At 37.9% G+C, this 22,227-nt stretch overlaps 1 protein-coding gene across 1 annotated transcript; it reads left to right on the forward strand.

Moving 5' to 3' along the window:
- Positions 1–158: 158 nt before the first annotated feature.
- Positions 159–17,958, forward strand: selenot2 (selenoprotein T, 2). The gene is made up of 6 exons (XM_062040001.1): positions 159–402; positions 5,057–5,167; positions 9,651–9,777; positions 9,845–9,932; positions 10,003–10,156; positions 17,472–17,958. Exons 1-5 carry the CDS (start codon positions 200–202, stop codon positions 10,122–10,124), a joined length of 651 nt encoding a protein of 216 aa, XP_061895985.1. The 5' UTR covers positions 159–199; the 3' UTR covers positions 10,125–10,156; positions 17,472–17,958.
- Positions 17,959–22,227: the final 4,269 nt, after the last annotated feature.

Genomic DNA, 22,227 nt, shown 5'->3' on the forward strand with positions numbered 1-22,227 from the left:
ACTTCCGCCGTTGATGAAGTCGTTTTTTATAAAGGGGTATAGTATAGGGCAACATAATATTAAATATATGGGATGAATCACTTGTATAAAATATACCACTTGTGTCCTGAATGAAATAATATAAATAATAATAATTCATTAGCGTACTTCCCTTTTATAGCTTTATTTTGAAGGCGGAAGTGGAACACAGCCAGACAAGATGGCGGAGTATAGCCAGGCAGGGCTTGTCGCGGCTCTGCTCCTCTTCACGGCTCTCACCCTCCGCGACGTTTACGTCGGCAGGTCGAGTCCGCCACACAGCAGCGGTCCCGGCCAGTCAGTGGACGTGAATCGGGGGATGGAGCCCGGCAAAGCTGCCAAATCGACAATGTATAGCGGGCCTGTACTCAGATTCCAGTACTGGTGAGCTAACCGTTAGCATCAAGCAAAAACATTGACTCATTTCATATGAGCTCACATTACATACCACTGTTGCTTTTATTAGTGCCCTTAGTATTAAACAACCTGATTTGATTTGATAGAAAAGTAGTAGTTATCATCTTGTAGAATATACAAACACACACTATTAATGCTATGGATGATGTCGCGAAATTAGCTACTTAAAGCTACTGCGCATGCGCGTCACCGATAAGTGTCTGGAGTTAAATACCCATCGACATGAGCTACCTTGTGTCGATAAAAAGTGGACTTTTGTCACTGGTGCTACAACTAAGTAATAAATTAAAGTATATTCTGTCATAGTGTCTTCTGACCAGTAAGCGTGTATACCAGGGGTGTCAAACTCAAATTTCCGAGTGGGCTAAAATTTAAAACTGAACAAAGCCGCGGGCCAAGGTTGAACATATTAACCTTTTAATAGGGACCCAAACAAGTTTTGCATTGAATATTGAACAAGCAAGGCTTATATAACTTTATAGTGACATGCAAAATTCAGTTTCAAATAATAATAATAATAATTTAAAAATATCAATCTTTTCTATTTGCAGCCTTCTGAGGTAAATATCAACATTGACTTTTTCCACAGGCTAATAAACTTGAAAATAAAATAACAATGAATAAACCAACCATTCAGGACTTTAAACTGCTCAGTTTGCAACACACTGATTTAATCTGATGTGCCCAAGCCTGATACCTGGCATCTTTTCTTGGATGCTAGTTTGTTAATATCGGGGCTCAGTATTTGAGCTGAGGCAACCTTCAACGAAGGTGTTCATCAGTCATTATATCTCGTAGTCCACCCGGACCATAATCTTGGAGGCGTGCCTTAAAGGCACTTAATATGAGCTGTCGTCACGTCCGCTCTTCCTCCATTCTAATAACATGCCGGTCCAGTCACAAGATGTGTGCGGCTTCTGTACGAACACGGGAATGCAACGCATACTTGATCAACAGCGGTACAGGTTACACTGAGGGTGCCCGTATAAACAACTTTAACATTTTTAGAAATATACGCCACACTGAATCCACACCAAACAACAATGACAAACTCATTTCGGGAGAACATCCGCACCGTAACACAACATAAACACAACAGAACAAATACCCAGAACCCTTTGCAGCACTAACTCTTCCGGGACGCCACAATATACACCCACCAACACCGAAAATTGACGCTAATATTGGGTAGCCTACATTTTAGTTTTTATCACCGTCTAAACAGAAATAGCAATTTCAGAGAAAACAATTCAGTAAGAAAAAGGTTGCGTGTGCACAGGGGAACAAAAAAGTCGTGCCCAACAACCGAGCGGTGGGGGGAGCATTATTTCATGGCTAAATATGCCTGTCAGAATGTGCTACCACTATATAAAGGTATGAGGTGCAGGCAGCATAACCCTTCCCCTTCGAGCTGTCCTGGATGAAATTAAATTATTTTTTCCAATCATTTTGGAACTTGCAAGCGTACTTCTTCTTCTTACTCGTTGCCACCATGTCTCTTCTTCCTTCTTCGTCTCCTTCTTGTTGTGTGTGCAGTTGTGCACTGAGCTCCAAAAGCCGTAGATGTTATTGTAGCGTCCCGGAAGAGTTAGTGCTGCAAGGGGTTCTGGGTATTTGTTCTGTTGTGTTTGTGTTGTGTTACGGTGCAAATGTGTTTGTCATTCTTGTTTGGTGTGGGTTCACAGTGTGGCGCATATTTGTAACAGTGTTAAACTTGTTTATACGGCCACTAGGGCTGTGAATCTTTGGGTGTCCCACGATTCGATTCAATATCGATTCTTGGGGTCACGATTCGATTCAAAATTGATTTTTTTCGATTCAACGCGATTCTCCATTCAAAAACGATATTTTCCCGATTCAAAAGGATTCTCTATTCATTCAATACATAGGATTTCAGCAGGATCTACCACAGTCTGCTGACATGCAAGCAGAGTAGTAGATTTTTGTAAAAAGCTTTTATAATTGTAAAGGACAATGTTTTATCAACTGATTGCAATAATGTAAATTTGTTTTAACTATTAAATGAACCAAAAATATGAATTATTTTATCTTTGTGAAAATATTGGACACAGTGTGTTGTCAAGCTTATGAGATGCGATGCAAGTGTAAGCCACTGTGACAATATTGTTGATTTATTTTTATTTTTATAAATGTCTAATGATAATGTCAATGAGGGATTTTTAATCACTGCTATGTTGAAATTGTAACTAATATTGATACTGTTGTTGATAATATTCATTTTTGTTTCACTACTTTTGGTTTGTTCTGTGTCGTGTTTGTGTCTCCTCAATTGCTCTGTTTATTGCAGTTCTGAGTGTTGCTGGGTCGGTTTTGGAATTGGATTGCATTGTTATGGTAGTGCTGTGTATTGTTTTGTTGGATTGATTAATAAATAATAAATAAATAAAAATAAAAAAATAGATTTTTTAAAAATGAGAATCGATACTGAATATCGCACAACGTGATAATCGCGATTCGAATTTGAATCGATTTTTTCCCACACCCCTAACGGCCACCGTCAGTGTGACAAGTATGGCTGTTGACCAAGTATGCCTTGCATTCACTTGTGTGTGTGTGTGTGCTTGAAATCAACGTTATCATTAAACCAGTTAAAAGATGATACATCGTGTCAGCATTTCTTGACATCTTCGAGAAAAGACCAGTGTTAAACCCGTCAAACGCTACATTATTACCATATTTTTCGGACTATAAGTCGCTCCGGAGTATAAGTCGCACCGTCCGAAAATGCATATAAACATATATAAGTCACACTGGAGTATAAGTTGCATTTTTGGGGGAAATTTATTTGATAAAACCCAACACCAAGAATAGACATTTGAAAGGAAATTTAAAATAAATAAAGAATAGTGAACAACAGGCTGAATAAGTGTACGTTATATGAGGCATAAATAACCAATTGAGAATGTGCCTGGTATGTTAACGTAACATATTATGGTAAGAGTCATTCAAATAACTATAACATATAGAACATGCTATACGTTTACCAAACAATCTGTCACTCCTAATCGCTAAATCCCATGAAATCTTATACGTCTAGTCTCTTACGTGAATGAGCTAAATAATATAATTTGATATTTTACGGTAATGTGTTAATAATTTCACACATAAGTCGCTCCTGAGTATAAGTCGCACCCCCGGCCAAACTATGAAAAAACCTGTGACTTATAGTCCGAAAAATTCAAATGGAAGAAAAGCGGATAGCATGCGGCTGTTAAGGGGTGAAGTTTCAGGTGAGAGAGGACGCTAAAGGCAGTGCCTTAGAGGCACGCCCCCAATATTGTTGTCCGGGTGGAAATCGGGAGAAATTCGGGAGAATGGTTGCCCCGGGAGATTTTCGGGAGGGGCACTGAAATTCGTGAGTCTCCCGGGAAAATCGGGAGGGTTGGCAAGTATGACTCTTAAGAGCTGTTTCCGTCACGACCATCACAAATGTCGTCGCATTTAGGACGAAATGCCACCTCCTTTTATCTTACTCGGAAGTAAAAATGTCAGTGAGCTGACATCTGTCCATTAAGACCCTCCTTTCAAAAGGGAAGAGTCCACCAGATCCTTTTACTCTAAGGCTGTCTAAAATGATAAGAGATGCCCCTAAAGGGACATGGGGGAAACATTTTTTTTTAATAATGTTATTTTTTATTTTTTAGAAATGTATCTCGTGCGCACAAGAAAATTTCTCCTGCGCACGAGATAGTTTTTTCGTGTGCAAGAGATACATTTCTATAAAAAAAAAAGTTTATTTTATTATTTTTTTAGAACTTTATAAAAAGTTTCTCGTGCCCAAGAGATACATTTCTAAAAAAACACACACAAAAAATGTTTACTTTTTTTTTTAAAGACGTAGCACGAGAAAGTTTCTCGTGCGATGTCTAAAGATACATGTCTAAAAAAAAAAAAAAAATTATTTTATTATTTTATTTGTAGAACTTTATAAAAAGTTTCTCGTGACCAAGAGATACATTTCTAAAAAAACACACAAAAAAAATTTTTACTTTTTTTTTTTTTAAAGACATCGCACGAGAAAGTTTCTCGTGCGATACATGTCTAAAAAAAAATAAAACATTTATTTTATTATTTTATTTTTAGAACTTTATAAAAAGTTTCTCGTGACCAAGAGATACATTTCTAAAAAAACACACAAACATTTTTTTTACTTTTTTTTTTTTAAAGACATCGCACGAGGAAGTTTCTCGTGCGATGTCTAAAGATACATGTCTAAAAAAAAATTAAAAAAATTATAAATGTATTTATTATTCCTTTTAGAACTTTATAAACATTTTCTCGTGCGCACGAGTTACATGTCTAAAAAAAACCAACATTTCCCCCATGTCCCTTTAGGGGCTCCGTAGAGATGACTATAATTGAATTTATTCTAAACAAAGAAGTACAAACAATCTCTAAAATGGTCGTCCTCGTCCCATCCTTATGTCCACTGAGGTTGATCGAAACTGAAAGTTAACTTGGCATGTGTGTTGGACACACACACTTTTTTTTTCCATTCTCCCTTAGTCCCAGTATTAAAACAGCCCACTTTGATGAATACTTGTACCCACTTCTGGTTTGTATACGCACTAATTTGCTGACTGTATGTGTGTGTTTCTAGTATCTCCTGAGGCTACAGTAAAGCATTCCAGGAGTACTCTCGGGCTATCAGCCAATTGTACCCGGACATGCGCATTGAAGGCGAAAACTTCCCCCCCACCCGTCTCAACAGGTGACCTTTTAGACGTGAACCTATGATCATTAACTTGTAATGCTTCTTACAGCAGGAACAATTAGACTGTAACATGCCATGTTTACCACAAGAACCTTGTGATAAAATTGGGGCCCGCAGCTTGATTTTTATTGGCAGGCGACACATTCTAAAGACAACATAAAAATAGAGATGTCGATAATGGCTTTAAAATGTAATATCGGAAATTATCGGTATCGTTTTTTTTTTAAAATTTTTATTAAATCAACATAAAAAACACAAGATACACTTACAATTAGTACACTAACCCAAAAAACCTCCCTCCCCCATTTACACTCAATTTACACTCATTCACACAAAAGGGTTGTTTCTTTCTGTTATTAATATTCTGGTTCCTACATTATATATCAATATATATCAATACAGTCTGCAAGGGATACAGTCCGTAAGCACACATGATTGTGCGTGCTGCTGGTCCACTAATAGTACTAACCTTTAACAGTTAATTTTACTCATTTTCATTCATTACTAGTTTCTATGTAACTGTTTTTATATTGTTTTACTTTCTTTTTTATTCAAGAAAATGTTTTTAATTTATCTTATTTTATTTTATTAATTTAAATAAGTATCTTCACCATACCTGGTTGTCCAATTTAGGCATAATAATGTGTTAATTCCACGACTGTATATATAGCGGTATCGGTTGATATCGGTATCGGTTGATATCGGTATCGGTAATTAAGAGTTGGACAATATCGGAATATCGGATATCGGCAAAAAGCCATTATCGGACATCCCTACATAAAAACACCCTAGATTAGAACTAAACTAAAAACTAGAATATGCAATTTTGGGGGTAATTGTGTGCGAATGCTTCAAGTACCAAGTCATATGACTATGACATGTACGCATGTAAAATGAGCTAAAAAGTTTGCACGCTAAAGTGTCATGTACCAAGTTGTAGGACTCTGGGGTGTACGGCTGCAAATTTGGCTAAAAAAGGTAGCATGCGAATGTTAGTGGGTTAGCATGCTAACAGTTAGCAAGTAACACGTTAAATGACTGGGTTTTCGGTTGTAAAATTGGCTAAGAAAAAGTTAGCACCTTAATGTCAGCATGCTAACGTTAAATTGCTAACCGTGTAAATGTGTCAAGCACCAAGTTATACGAGTCTGAGACGTTCAGCTGCAGAATTGGCTACAATTTAGCCTGCTCATGTTAGTAATGCTGCTTGAGGCTGAGCCAATCAGTGGCCACGATACTGAACAGTGCGGTCTGATTGTTTTGGTCTGGTCTAGTGGCCAAATACTACTGTAGTCTTGATACTTTTAGTTCATTTAGCCATTTTTATGCTTGATATGCTTATTTTGGGCAGGGGTTCTTAACGTTTTTGACATTGGGCCCCAACCTTTCCACAACAGAAGGCTTTGGGGCCCACTCAAATATTAATACCGAATTAGTAATCTTACTTTTGATTTTAATTGTGTTGAGTAATTACATTTAACCTACTTACAGTTTACAACCTTGTCAAATGATATGAAACCATGTGTTAATCACCAGGATGATTCATTTTTACACACAAACCCATACTTGCCAACCTTGAGACCTCCGATATCGGGAGGTGGGGGGGGGGGGGGGGGGGGGAGAGCGGCGTGGTTGGGGCGTGGTTAAGAGGAGAGTATATTTACAGCTAGAATTCACCAAATCAAGTATTTCATTTATATATATATATATGTATGAAATACTTGACTTTCAGTGAATTCTAGCTATATATATATACATATATATATATATATATTTTTTTTAATTTTATTATACAATACATATAAATAAAATACTTGCATTTCAGTGTCCTGCAGGCTATCCAGTAGATGGCAGTATTGTCCTGTTTAAGAGTGTCACAACATTGCTGTTTACAGCAGACGAACTGCTTTACGGTAGACTAAACGTGACTGCTGTTGTTGTGTGTTGTTACCGCGCTGGGAGGACGTTAATGAAACTGCCTAACACTAAACCCACATAAGAAACCAAGAACTCTCTCTCCTTGTTGTGCACTCTACTCTCTAAAAGCCGTAGATGTTATGACGTCATTGGGCAGGCAAGCTGTTTAAATTGTGGGAAAGCGGACGTGAGAAAGGCTGTCCCCACTCAGGTCCTCATTGAGCTGGAGGGGGCGTGGCCTCCAGCTCTGGCTGAATACCAGGAGTTTGTCGGGAGAAAATCTCTGCCGGGAGGTTGTCGGGAGAGGCGCTGAATACCGGGATTCTCCCGCTAAAAACGGGAGGGTTGGCAAGTATGCATAAACCTTAGACTTAAGTCAGGCTGATTAGAAAAATAAGTACTAACCAAATATACTGCATAAGAAAGGACTCATAAATAACTGACAAAAAAATGAATATTTACAATTATGTCGTGCTAAAATAAACTAAATTAATAGCGAATGTTTCCTGACTAAACTGACAATAAAATTAAAGTGCAAATGACAATACAGCTTCACCACTTTAGTCATATTTTTTGCACTTAAAAACTATCTATGACTTCAGCGCCAGACTTCTTCTGTTTGTTTGACATTGTCATTACTGCCACAAGTGGTAGAAAAGTGTATTGCAATTAAGTACCTCTGCGGCCCATACGGATTGCAGCTGAGAAACAAATATTTTTTTGCAGCCCTAAGCGCCCCAACAGTGGGTTAAGAAACACTGATGTAGGGCACATTTACCTAATATATATGCTTTCTTAATAATAATAATAATAATAATAGATTTTATTTGTAAAAAGCACTTTATATTGAGTAAACAACCTCAAAGTGCTACAGTGTATTAAAAAAATAAAAATAAAAACATAATAAAAAATACATAAAAATAAAAACTAGAACAGTCAAATAGCCAGAACAGTGGTTCTTAACCTGGGTTCGATCGAACCCTCGGGGTTCGGTGAGTCGGGCTACGGGGTTCGGCACAGGTCAAAACACACCTGACTCATCGTGTAAATAAAAACTTCTCCCTATCGGCGTATTACGGATACGGCAACAGCAGAAGTCACACTGATTTGCAGGTGTGTAATTTGTTGTGAGTTTATGCACTGTGTTGGTTTTGTTGTTAGAACAAGGTGATGTTCATGCACGGTTCATTTTGTGCACCAGTAAAAAAACATGGTAGCATATTCACCATTAATTAGTTGCCTATTAACATGCAAATTAGTAACATATTGGCTCTTAACTAGTCATTATTAAGTACTTAGTAATGCCTTATTCGGCATGGCCTTATTATAACCCTAACCCTCTAACCCTGGCCCTAACCCTAACTAAATAACTCTAAATTAAGTCTTTGTTACTTAGAATATGTTCCCCATACTAAAGTGTTACCAAAAACATATAATAACTTTGTCTTGAATTTGAAAAAAAAAGGAGGGTTCGGTGAATGCGCATTTGTACCTGGTGGGGTTCGGTACCTCCAACAAGGTTAAGAACCACTGAGCTAGAACTAGTATGCATATATCTAAAAAAAAGTTTTTTTAAAAAAAAGAAGGGTTTTTAAGCCTTTTTTAAAAGCATCCACAGTCTGTGGTGCCCTCAGGTGGTCAGGGAGAGCGTTCCACAGACTGGGAGCGGCGGAGTGTTCGTAGCTTTGTCCTCGGAGGTTGGAGGAGCTTAGCCTGTCCGGAGCGGAGGTGTCGAGTTGAGGATTTGGGGGTGAGTACCGTAATTTCCGGACTATAAGCCGCTACTTTTTCCCCTCGTTCTGGTCCCTGCGGCTTATACAAGGGTGCGGCTTATTTACGGCCTGTTCTTCTCCGACACCGACGAAGAGGATTTCGGTGGTTTTAGTACGCAGGAGGAAGACGATGACACAATGATTAAAGACTGACTTTTCATATACCGGTAGGCTGGTTATTTTGATAACGTACAGGTGAGCACTTTGTATTACTTTGCACCGTTGTATTATTTGTACTCTGCACGAATGCTGTTCGCCATGTCAAAGATGTGAAAGTTTGATTGAATGATTGAAAGATTTATTGTTAATAAATGGGACGCTTTGCGTTCCCAAACAGTCATCTCTGTCCCGACAATCCCCTCCGTGGTAGCAGGAACCCCTATATACTACGGTAATTACACATCAAAACCCTGCGGCTTATAGTCGGGTGCGGCTTATATATGGAGCAATCTGTATGTTCCCCTAAATTTAGCTGGTGCGGCTTATAGTCAGGTGCGGCTTATAGTCCGGAAATTACGGTAGTTCTTTGAGGTAGAGGGGGGCATTTCCATGGAGGCACTGGTGGGTTAGTAGGGAGACTTTGTATTCAATCCTGAGTGGAACAGGAAGCCAGTGAAGAATATTGCTACCAATAACACAATATGGATGTTGTGTTGAGACAGTGTACCAATACATTGATTGACCTATGTTTTAGTATCTTTAATCCTACAATTTTTACTGATGTGGTCCTCGCTGGAAAATGTTTGGAGTTGGTTCTGTAAACCTCAAGCTGGTGTCTGCTGTGTCCACAGGATTCTTGGCAACTTGATCTCCTATGTGAAGCTTCTCTCCATCTTGTTGATCGTCTGCGGCCAGAACGTGTTCGTCATGCTCGGCGTCAACACGCCCAGAGCCTGGACCTGGAGTCAGGAGAACAAGGTGGGTGGTTGCCATGCCAACGGCTCATGTCGACTCGCCCCAGACTTACGCCGACTGTCCTTGTCAGATTTTCTCCTGTCTGATGGCCTTCTTCCTTTGCAACATGATGGAGACCCACTTCCTGTCCACCGGAGCCTTTGAAGTTACTCTCAATGGTGCGTCTGATTGGTCCGTTGCCTCATATCAAACACTGACTCTTAATTGGTCGTCTTGGTGCCGCCTCAGACGTTCCCATCTGGTCGAAGCTTCAGTCGGGTTACGTGCCAAACATCCAGGAGATCTTCCAGATTCTAGACAACCACCTGAAGATGAACCAGATGGATCCCGCAAGCTTCTCCACGGTTTAGAGGATTGATGAGGGCCAACCAAGCAGAAGCAGGTGACATTTTTATTACTTACTACTTGGTAGGGCTGGACAATAATCACTCTTTTGTTTTGATTATGGCTCCTCACGATCATGAAAATATAATAATCGGATTAAAAACAATTAATGGGCCGTGCAACATGCATGTAAATTCCAGAGCTTGTAACAGGAAACAGATGGGTGAGCACATTTTTTAATTTTCCTGAGGGAACTCTCCTGAAGGAATCTATAAAGTACTATCTATCTATCTATCTATCTATGAGTGGGGAAAAAAGATGTCTCTGATCTCATCATAGTTACTACTTTTTGACACAGCGCTAACCAATAATCGCTGAACTCAACAAAAAAGATAAGGCGTATTATTTCCGTGTTGCAGTAACCGCGGAATAAGTCACATAATCCCCGAATAAATGAAAAATAATATCAGGGAAGATGACCTAAATGTGACTGAAATGTTGTCATTGTAAGGAGAAGAAACAATTGTTTGGGGAAAATAATGTGTCTAGGAACGCTCATTAGCCACGGAAACACGCCATAAATTAAACAATGTCGAAACGATCACTTGAAACAGCGACTAAACTAGGAAACTAAAGCTCGCAAGAACAATTCATACACCCACAACACATCTCATCTGCTTGTGTTGTTGTGAACGATATCATCGATGTAACGTACACTATATTACCAAAAGTATTTGGCCACCTGCCTTGACTCGCATATGAACTTGAAGTGCCATCCCATTCCTAACCCATAGGGTTCAGTATGATGTCGGTCCACCTTTTGCAGCTATTACAGCTTCAACTCTTCTGGGAAGGCTGTCCAAAAGAGTGCCGAGTGTGTTTATAGGAATTTACGACCATTCTACCAAAATCGCATTGGTGAGGTCACACACTGATGTTGGTCGAGAAGGCCTGGCTCTCAGTCTCCGTTCTAATTCATCCCAAAAGGCGTTCTATCGGGTTCAGGTCAGGACTCTGTGCAAGCCAGTCAAGTTCATCCACACCACACTCTGTCATCCATGTCTTTATGGACCTTGCTTTGTGCACTGGTGCACAGTCATGTTGGAAGAGGAAGGGGCCCGCTCCAAACTATTCCCACAAGGTTGGGAGCATGGAATTGTCCAAAATGTTTTGGTATTCTGGAGCATTCAAAGTTCCTTTCACTGGAACTAAGGGGCCAAGCCCAACTCCTGAAAAGCAACCCAAACACCATAATTCCTCCGCAACCAAATTTTACACTCGGCACAATGCAATCTGAAATGTACCGTTCTCCTGGCAACCTCCAAATCCAGACTAGACCATCAGATTGCCAGATGGAATAGTGTGGTTCATCACTCCAGAGAATGCATCTCTACTGCTCTAGAGTCCAGTGGCGACGTGCTTTACACCACTGCATCCCACGCTTTGCGTTGGACTTGGTGATGTATGGCTTAGATGCAGCTGCTCGGCCATGGAAACGCATTCCATGAAGCTCTCTGCGTACTGTACGTGGGCTAATTGGAAGGTCACATGACGTTTGGAGCTCTGTAGCAACTGACTGTGCAGAAAGTCTTTTTTATTTTTTATTTTATTTTAAACAACATAAAAAAAGACACAAGATACACTTACCATTAGTGCATCAACCCAAGAAAACCTTCCCTCCCCCATTCAGACTCATCCACACTCATTTACACAAAAGGGGCTGTCTCTTTCTGTTATTAAAAACTTCTGGTTCCTACAATATAGAATAATACTGTCTGCAAGGGATACAATCTTTAGAGCACACATGATGTGTGTGCTGCTGGTCCACTAACATTTTCATTAATTACTATTTTTTATGTAATTGTTTTTATATTGCTTTACTTTCTTTTCTATCCAAGAAAAAGTATTTTTCTTTTTTGTTTTTTCTTTTTACTTTTGTTTTTGTTTTTTTTCATTTATTTATCTTATTTTATTCCAAATAAAAAAAATAAAAAATACAAATAAAAAAGTCATTAAAAAAATAAATAAACAAAACAAAACAAACAAAGGACCTTATCTTCACCAGACCGGGTTGTCAATGAAATCAGATTGTTCAAAAGGGTTCTTAAAACCAGGTCCAGTTCAGATTACGTCCAGATCAGGCTCAGCAACACACACCTTCACCCATGTACACTGAAAACCAGGGAACACAACAGGTTGCATACAATCCACAAACAAAAATACATTTTCAAATTAAGCACCCATGTACAGTCCAGATCACATCCAAGTCGAACTCAGCAACACATACCTTCATTTATGTACACTTAAAATAGGGAACACAACAACAGATTGCATATCATATATAAACAAAATTACATTTTCAAAATAAGCCTTTGAGGACTTCCCATCTTTTTTTTTATGTTTTTTGGCATCATTATCGTTTTCAACCATATAATTTTCTAAAGTTAAAAAATACTGAATAAATGTTTTAAAGAAAGAAATACTAAGTGAATATCTGTTTTTGGCCTTAAAAATAAACCTTTTACCGAGTACTATAATTAAATTGACTAAATCATGACTGTCAATGAGCTGTGCAGAAAGTCTTTGCACTATGCGCTTCAGCATCCGCTGACTCCTCTGTCAGTTTACGTGGCCTACCACTTGGTGGCTGAGTTGCCGTTGTTCCCAAACTCTTCCATTTTCTTATAATAAAGCCGACAGTTGACTTTGGAATATTTAGGAGCGAGGAAATTTCACGACTGGATTGGTTGCACAGGTGGCATCCTATGACAGTTCCACGCTGGAAATCACTGAGCTCGGCCCAATCTTTCACAAATGTTAGTAGAAACAGTCTCCATGCCTAAGTGCTTGACTTTATACACCAAGTGATTAGGACACCTGATTCTGATCATTTGAATGGGTGGCCAAATACTTTTGACAATATAGTGCAGGGGTCACCAACCTTTTTGAAACCAAGAGCTACTTCTTGGGTACTGATTAATGCGAAGGGCTACCAGTTTGATACACACTTAAATAAATTGCCAGAAATAGCCAATTTGCTCAATTTACCTTTAACTCTATGTTATTATTATTAATTAATTATATTAGTTATAATTTTGAAACATAGTTTATCTTCAATTTCGACTCTTTAAAATTCAAAATTAAACCGAAAAAAAGAAGAGAAAAACTAGCTAATTCGAATCTTTTTGAAAAAATTAAAAAAATAATTTATGGAACATCATTAGTAATTTTTCCTGATTAAGATACACTTTAGAATTTGGATGATATGTTTTACATAGGTTAAAATCCAATCTGCACTTTGTTAGAATATATAACAAATTGGACCAAGCTATATATCTAACAAAGACAAATCGTTATTTCTTCTAGATTTTCCAGAACAAAAATGTTAAAAGAAATTCAAAAGACTTTGAAATAAGATTTAAATTTGATTCTACAGATTTTCTAGATTTGCCAGAATAATTTTTTTGAATTTTAATCATGATAAGTTTGAAGAAATATTTCACAAATATTCTTCGTCGAAAAAACAGAAGCTAAAATCAAGAATTAAATTAAAATGTATTTATTATTCTTTACAATTAAAAAAATTAATTTACTTGAACATTGATTTAAATGGTCAGGAAAGAAGAGGAAGGAATTTAAAAGGTAAAAAGGTATATGTGTTTAAAAATCCTAAAATCATTTTTAAGGTTGTATTTTTTCTCTAAAATTGTCTTTCTGAAAGTTATAAGAAGCAAAGTAAAAAAAATAATGAATTTATTTAAACAAGTGAAGACCAAGTCTTTAAAATATTTTCTTGGATTTTCAAATTCTATTTGAGTTTTGTCTCTCTTAGAATTAAAAACGTCGAGCACAGCAAGACCGGCTTGCTAGTAAATAAATACAATTTAAAAAATAGAGGCAGCTCACTGGTAAGTGCTGCTATTTGAGCTATTTTTAGGCCAGCGGGCTACTCATCTGGTCCTTACGGGCTACCTGGTGCCCGCGGGCACCGCGTTGGTGACCCCTGATATAGTGTATATGTACAAACAGGAGGAGAGCAGCCGTAACTTGGGAGTAGCGCTGCACTTTTTTTTTTCTTTTTTTTTTTACAGCCCGAAGGCCTTTTTTTGCTCATCAAGCTGAGAACAATAGCATTGCACACTTCCCCCCCGCTTCACAATAATAGTGTGCCACATTCAGTCTGACTGCACTAACAAAATAAAGGTTTCAAAAAGAGTACCTTACACACGTATTATGCACTTAAAACACTTATTGATACATTTACACAATTATTATGCTTAGACCTAAAGCAAGGGTGACCAAAATACGGCCTGCCAGCCTCTTCAATTTGGCCCGTGAGACGTCACGAGTTCAACAAAGCATTGCAAATTCATCTTAAATATCAGGTGATCTCTGAATGCCACATATTTGCTGCCATCTTGTGGACAATGTGAGTAAATCAGATCAATCACCCTTGAAAGTACTTTGAAATAATCTGAAAGCAGAAATACTTTATTAATCCACGAGGGGAATAGCACAGCATTGGCTTTTATGACACAATCCAAACAACCTTCCCTAGTCATGGTGCAAAAAAAAAGGCAACAAACATAAAACATGGTCACAAATAACACATCGTGCTCACTGAACATTGTGGATATTATGAAACACCCATTTAAATCCATGAGAGTGCATGATAGGAAAAGTGTAAAACACTCCACACTTATCCATGTTTGGCTCATTGTAGCTGCTTGATACTTCTGATTGATTACAAACTTTAAGAAGGTCATCTTGGAAGTAAACAATGTAGGGGTAAAACTTTCACATACTCCTAATAGCCAATTATATATCCAATACATTATATATCAATAATATTAGCATAATATGTACACACTAGGGTTGTACGGTATACCGGTATAAGTATAGTACTGCGATACTAATGAATCGCCTCTAAAAAGTACAGGTCCCCCGCCCTCCGTCGTCATCACGTCGTGTCATTGCTGGTTTTACGAGCAGAGGAGCATGTTCGGCAGCGCACAATCACAGAGTACTTACAAGCAGACACAGTGTGTAGACAGAAAAGGGAAAATGGACGCATTTTTCCTTAAAAACTAACGATAAAGGTGAAGTTCTAACACTGAAACGCCCTCAGGAAGAGGTGCTTTAAGACATGGCTAGCTAGCTAGCGGCTAAAGTCCATCCGCAGTCTGCAGTGTTGTAGCTACTTCTAAATCACTAATCCTCACCTCCATTGCGACAAATAAAGTAAGTTTCTTACAAGTATCATCCCTGCAGGACGAGGGATAGCTAAACATGCTTCACTACACACCGTAGCTCACTGGCGGCACAATGTTAAACGCCATGGGTGGATCTACACCTAACATCCACTGTAATGATACCAAGTACAGGAGCGTATCTAGTCGATACTACTATGATTACATCAATATTTTTTAGCATCACAAAATCTTCTTTCGTTTTTTTTTTAATTTACATGATGTTTATAAACTCAGGAAATACGTCCCTGGACACATGAGGACTTTGAATATGACCAATGTATGATCCTGTAACTACTTGGTATCGGTTTGATACCCAAATTTGTGGTATCATCCAAAACTAATGTAAAGTATCAAACAACAGAAGAATAAGTGATTATTGCATTTTAACAGAAGTGTAGATAGAACATGTTAAAAGAGAAAGTAAGCAGATATTAACAGTAAATGAACAAGTAGATTAATAATTCATTTTCTCCCACTTGTCCTTAATAATGTTGACAAAATAATAGAATGATAAATGACACAATATGTTACTGCGTATGTCAACAAACTAATTAGGAGCCTTTGTTTGTTTACTTACTAATAAAAGACAAGTTGTCTTGTATGTTCACTATTTTATTTAAGGAAAAGCTTGCAATAAGAAACATATGTACGAGGGATGTCCGATAATATCGGACTGCCGATATTATCGGCCGATAAATGCTTTAAAATGTAATATCGGAAATTATCGGTATCGGTTTCTAAAAGTAAAATTTATGACTATAACGCCGCTGTGTACACGGACGTAGGGAGAAGTGCAGAGCGTCAATAAACCTTAAAGGCGCTGCCTTTGCGTGCCGGCCCAATCACATAATATTGACGGCTTTTCACACACACAAGTGAATGCCATGCATACTTGGTCAACAGCCATACAGGTCACACTGAGGGTGGACGTATAAACAACTTTAACACTGTTACAAATATGCGCCACACTGTAAACCCACACCAAACAAGAATGACAAACACATTTCGGGAGAACATCCGCACCGTAACACAACAAAAACACAACAGAACAAATACCCAGAACCCCTTGCAGCATTACTCTTCTGGGACGCTACAAAATACTCCCCCCCCCCCCCCCCTACCCCCCAACATCCTCATGCTCTCAGGGAGAGCATGTCCCAAATACCAAGCTGCTGTTTTGAGGCATATTAAAAAAAATAATGCACTTTGTGACTTCAATAATAAATATGGCATTTTTTTCCATAACTTGAGTTTATTTATTTTGGAAAACCTTGTTACATTGTTTAATGCATCCAGCGGGGCATCACAACAAAATTAGGCATAATAATGTGTTAATTCCACGACTGTATATATCGGTATCGGTTGATATCGGAATCGGTAATTAAGAGTTGGACAATATCGGAATATTGGATATCGTCAAAAAAGCCATTATCGGACATCTCTAATATGTACCCTAAGATTTTTTGTTAAAATAAAGTCAAAAATGCAATTTTTTGTGGGCCCCTTTATTTAGAAAAGTATCAAAATAAATTTTTGTATCGGGACAACACTAGTGCACGCACACACACACACACACACACACACACACACACACACACACACACACACACACACACACACACACACACACACAAAAACACACTGGTTTGGACACACCCTGACCTAAATTATTGGTAAAAAATTGTCCAAAGATGTATTTCACCAATAAATGTGAGCATTTTTACATTTAATTAACAAACATTTTATACAATTTTATTTGACACAAAAAGCACGCAAAAGGTAAAAAACGGAATTAAAAACAAAACTGAAAAACATTTTTTATATTTCTATTATTTGAATTTGTTAGTACTAATATTGTTTTATTTGTTGAGGTTTATTTGTTATTAATTTATATCTGTTTTTAACTATATTTAAAGCTTAGTTTTTGTTGTACTATAAATACTCATGTTTTCAAATTAATGAATAATCGTGCGATTATTTGTGATTACAATATCAATTAAAATAATCGTGATTATTATTTTTGCCATAATCGTCCAGCCCCACTACTTGGTACAAAGGAATCCTGCATGTTATGATATCAAAAATGTCCGCCTTCTCAGACGTCCGTCATGTCGCCTTCAGGTGTCCTGGTTGAGTAGGACGATCAGCCGCTGGCGTCCATGAAGGCTCGGTCTTAAAGCAGACTCTGCGGGGCCGTGCCGGAAGTTTCCCGCCGGCGACGGAGCGCCTCTCACCGCCAGGACACGCAGCTCAGCATCGGATTGGCCGAGGTCGTCTTTCTTGGTCATTTCTTTACCGAGTTTGAACGTCGAGAGAAAATTACGCTGCTAATGTTAGCATCGTGCTGGCTTTCCTCAGTTTAGACGGGAAGTCCAAAAATAAAATATCAATTATGTTTAAAAACGACTGACGATCAAAGCAAACAAAACCGCTGAAATCTTTATGTTTTTGAGGGCGGGGCCTAAAACAACATCATTAAGGCTTGTCTCATCTCCTTTGTTAGCCTCGACAAAAACACTGTTAGGTCCCGCTGGCTTTCTTTAATTGTCTACTTCAAAACTGAGGAAGAATTTTGGAAATAAAGGATGACTGACTTGACGGAAATAAACTTGCTCGACTTTTTTGAGCTTTTAGATTTCAGCTGCATGCTAATTAGCGCAGAAAGCGTCAAACAAGATGCTACATAAACTTTATACCGGTACACCAAGTACAAAACAAACATGGCCCTCGGTCAAACTTGTTTCTGTCTACTACTGACTGCAACCCAAGTGGACGAGGCAGATGGCCGCCCCAAAGGTGACCTTGACCTCCGAGAATGGACAGAGAACTGTTAACTAGGTGTGAGATTGTTTTTTCAACTGATGCAAAATGTCCACTTTAGCATTTTTCAGAGGTCGGCAACATTTTGTGTCAAAAAAGCAATTTTAGGGCACCAAGCCAAGTTGGAAGTGCAGCATAGCAAACATTATTTTCTTTCGAGGCAGGTGCTCCAATGCAAGCATGCATATACATATATATATATATATATATATATATATATATATATATATATATATATATATATATATATATATATATATATATATATATATATATATATATATGTATATATATATATATATATATATATATATATATATATATATATATATATATATATATATATATATAGATAGATAGATAGATAGATAGATAGATATATATATATACTGTGTGTGTATATATATATATAAATATATACTGTGTATATATATATATATCTATATACTGTGTTTGTATATAGAGATATATATACTGTGTATATAGATATATATACACTGTGTGTATATAGATATATATATATACTGTATATATAAATACTGTGTATATATACACTATATATATATATATATACACACAGTATATATATACAGTATATGTATGTGTATATATATGTATATACAGATCCATTCTATGTGTCATACTTGATCATTTCGCGATATTGCCATATTTTTGCTGAAAGGATTTAGTAGAGAACATCGACGATAAACTTTGCAACTTTTGGTCGCTGATAAAAAAAGCCTTGCCTGTACCGGAAGTAGCGTGACGTCACAGGTTGAAAGGCTCCTCACATTTCCCCATTGTTTACACCAGCAGCGAGAGTGATTCGGACCGAGAAAGCGACGATTACCCCATTAATTTGAGCGAGGATGAAAGATTCGTGGATGAGGAACGTGAGAGTGAAGGACTAGAGTGCAGTGCAGGACGTATCTTTTTTCGCTCTGACCGTAACTTAGGTACAAGGGCTCATTGGATTCCACACTTTGTCCTTTTTCTATTGTGGATCACGGATTTGTATTTTAAACCACCTCGGATACTATATCCTCTTGAAAATGAGAGTTGAGAACGCGAAATGGACATTCACAGTGACTTTTATCTCCATGACAATACATCGGCGAAACACTTTAGCTACGGTGCTAACGTGATAGCATCGGGCTTAAATGCAGATAGAAACAAAAGAAATAAACCCCTGACTGGAAGGATAGACAGAAAATCAACAATACTATTAAACCATGGACCTGTAACTACACGGTTAATGCTTTCCAGCCTGGCGAAGCTTAACAATGCTGTTGCTAACGACGCCATTGAAGCTAACTTAGCTACGGGACCTAGAGCTATGCTAAAAACATTAGCGCTCCACCTACGCCAGCCAGCCCTCATCTGCTCATCAACACCCGTGCTCACCTGCGTTCCAGCGATCGACGGAGCGACGAAGGACTTCACTCGATCACCGATGCGGTCGGCGGCCCGGAGACGGAGGAAGTCAAGGTGAGGTCGGCGGCTAGCGCCTCTGCTATCCATGTCAAAGTCCTCCTGGTTGTGTTGCTGTAGTCCGCCGCTAATACACCGATCCCACCTAAAGCTTTCTTCTTTGCAGTCTTCATTGTTCATTAAACAAATTGCAAAAGATTCACCAACACAGATGTCCAGAATACTGTGGAATTTTGCGATGAAAACAGAGCTTTTTGTATTGGATCCAATGGGGTCCGAATACTTCCGTTTCAACCATTGATGTCACGCGCAAACGACATCATACATAGACGTTTTCAAGCGGAAGTTTCGCGGGAAATTTAAAATGGCACTTCATAAGTTAACCCGGCCGTATTGGCATGTGTTGCAATGTTAAGATTTCATCATTGATATATAAACTATCAGACTGCGTGATCGGTAGTAGTGGGTTTCAGTAGGCCTTTAACACACGAGTCAGCAGCACACCAGTCTCCTCACGGTATGTCTCAACAGCGAGTGAGTTTAAATGACCAGAAATGCTATATAAAACATTCTCAAATGTCACAAAACCTATACATCACAATTACTAATACACTGAAAATTAATACACCACCATCAAATATTTTATACAATAGGAAAATAAACAATAAATTAAAACAGTACAGAAAAATAGAATGGGAGCAACAGAAACATACCTGTATGGAATACACAGGAAATAATGCGGCAGCATTAACACACCAGTCTGCAGCACACCAGTCTAAAATGGAGGGAAAACTTCAATGAAGTGCCGCTGCCACTGTGTGTGAGTGGGAAGTGCTACCTAACAGTACACTAGCAAAACGTTTGCTAAAACACTCAAACTCTGAGCAAAACAAGTGTACATGAACATGTCAGCAACATTAGCAGCACAAGAGTAACTTATAACCTCGTTTCACAGTTACATTCTCTTTAAAACACGAGTGCAGAGAAAAACGCTCACCTCCTCACGGCAAGTCTCAACAGCGAGTGAGCCTGAGGACGACAACGTCACTACCGGAAGAAGATAGGACTTCAAAATAAAATGACAAATGCTCCCAAAACTAACTATTTGCTGAAAAATTACAAAATAAAAGTGACAATGAATACCATAGAGCAGGGGTCACCAACCTTTTTGAAACCAAGAGCTACTTCTTGGGTACTGATTAATGCGAAGGGCTACCTTTAACTCTGTTATTATTAATAATTAATTATATTTATCTTTGTGGAAACACTGATCATCTTAATGATTTCTCACAATAAATATATATATATAGAAACAGATAAATATCAATATGCAACACTTTATTTTTATATTTTCTCTAAGTGCACATTTTTCAAATTGAAAATTTTCAAATGATCACTTCTAAGACAGTCTTGTGAAATCACAATATCACATTTTAACTAGCTAGCCAATAACATTTTTGAACAAATCATGAATTACTTTGCACCATGTTTGTACAAATAGTAACTCATGTAAAATACAAAAGTAAACTCTCAAATTTTTAAATAAATCATGTCACACTTTGAACTGGACACCAAATCTGTTTCTTTGTCAGTTAGTGGGAAGCCTGGCATTGCATGCTGTTACTAGTGTGTTGTACTCTAGTGTGTAACTTCACACTGCAACTCTGAGTGAGTCTTGCAGATGTGCATCAGTGAGGCGTGTTCTGTGTTTGTTCTTGATGAAGTTCATGTCAGAAAAGGCTGATTCACAAAGATAAGATTTTTCCTCATTGTTTGCGGAACCTTCTTAACCTTTTGGACATATTTTCACAGCAATCTGGCCTTAAGCTTAATCATGATAAATGTAAAATGTTAAGGATCGGAAATCTAAAGGGAACGTCCTTTCGAATGGAATGCAAAGTGCCTGTTTTGTGGACAGATGGACCAGTTAACATACTTGGTGTTGTTGTCCCAGAAAATCTGGAAGATCTAGGCTCAGTAAATTATGATAATCGACTAAGAAAGCTGGACAAAATTATGCAATATGGAAAGGGAAATCCTTAACCTTGTATGGTAAAATATCTATTGTCAACTCGTTAAATATTCCTCAATTTATTTATTTGTTTTTGTCATTACCAGCTCCATCACAAAACTTTTTTAAGATTTATGAGCGGAGGGTCTTTGATTTTGTCTGGGACGGCAAACCAGAAAAGATTAAATGAAAGGTTTTGTACAATGAGTATGAATATGGGGGCCTGAAACTTCTCAACCTTGAAGCTATGTGTCTGTCTTTAAAAGCATCAATTGTTCCAAAGATGTATTTAAACACTGAGTGGTACACAAGTGTCCTGTTGGACAAAAAACATGTACTGTATCAAAAGAAATTGTATCATTTTTTTTACAAGTGATCCCCTCCCATTTTTCTTATGTAGAGAGTCTGCTGGGAAACATGGCGGGGTTCATAAAGGAAACAATCCACTCATGGTGGTGTTTTCAATTTGATGTGCCAGAAAAAAGAGACGATATTTCGCAGCAGATAATATGGATGAACTCTAATATTGTAATAGATGGAAAGCCTTTCTTTTGGAAAAATATGTTTGAAAGAGGAATCATTTTTGTCAATGATATTATCAATGAGAATGGTAAA

Source organism: Entelurus aequoreus, linkage group LG28, assembly GCF_033978785.1.
Source record: "Entelurus aequoreus isolate RoL-2023_Sb linkage group LG28, RoL_Eaeq_v1.1, whole genome shotgun sequence".
NCBI classification, from domain to species: Eukaryota; Metazoa; Chordata; class Actinopteri; order Syngnathiformes; family Syngnathidae; genus Entelurus; species Entelurus aequoreus.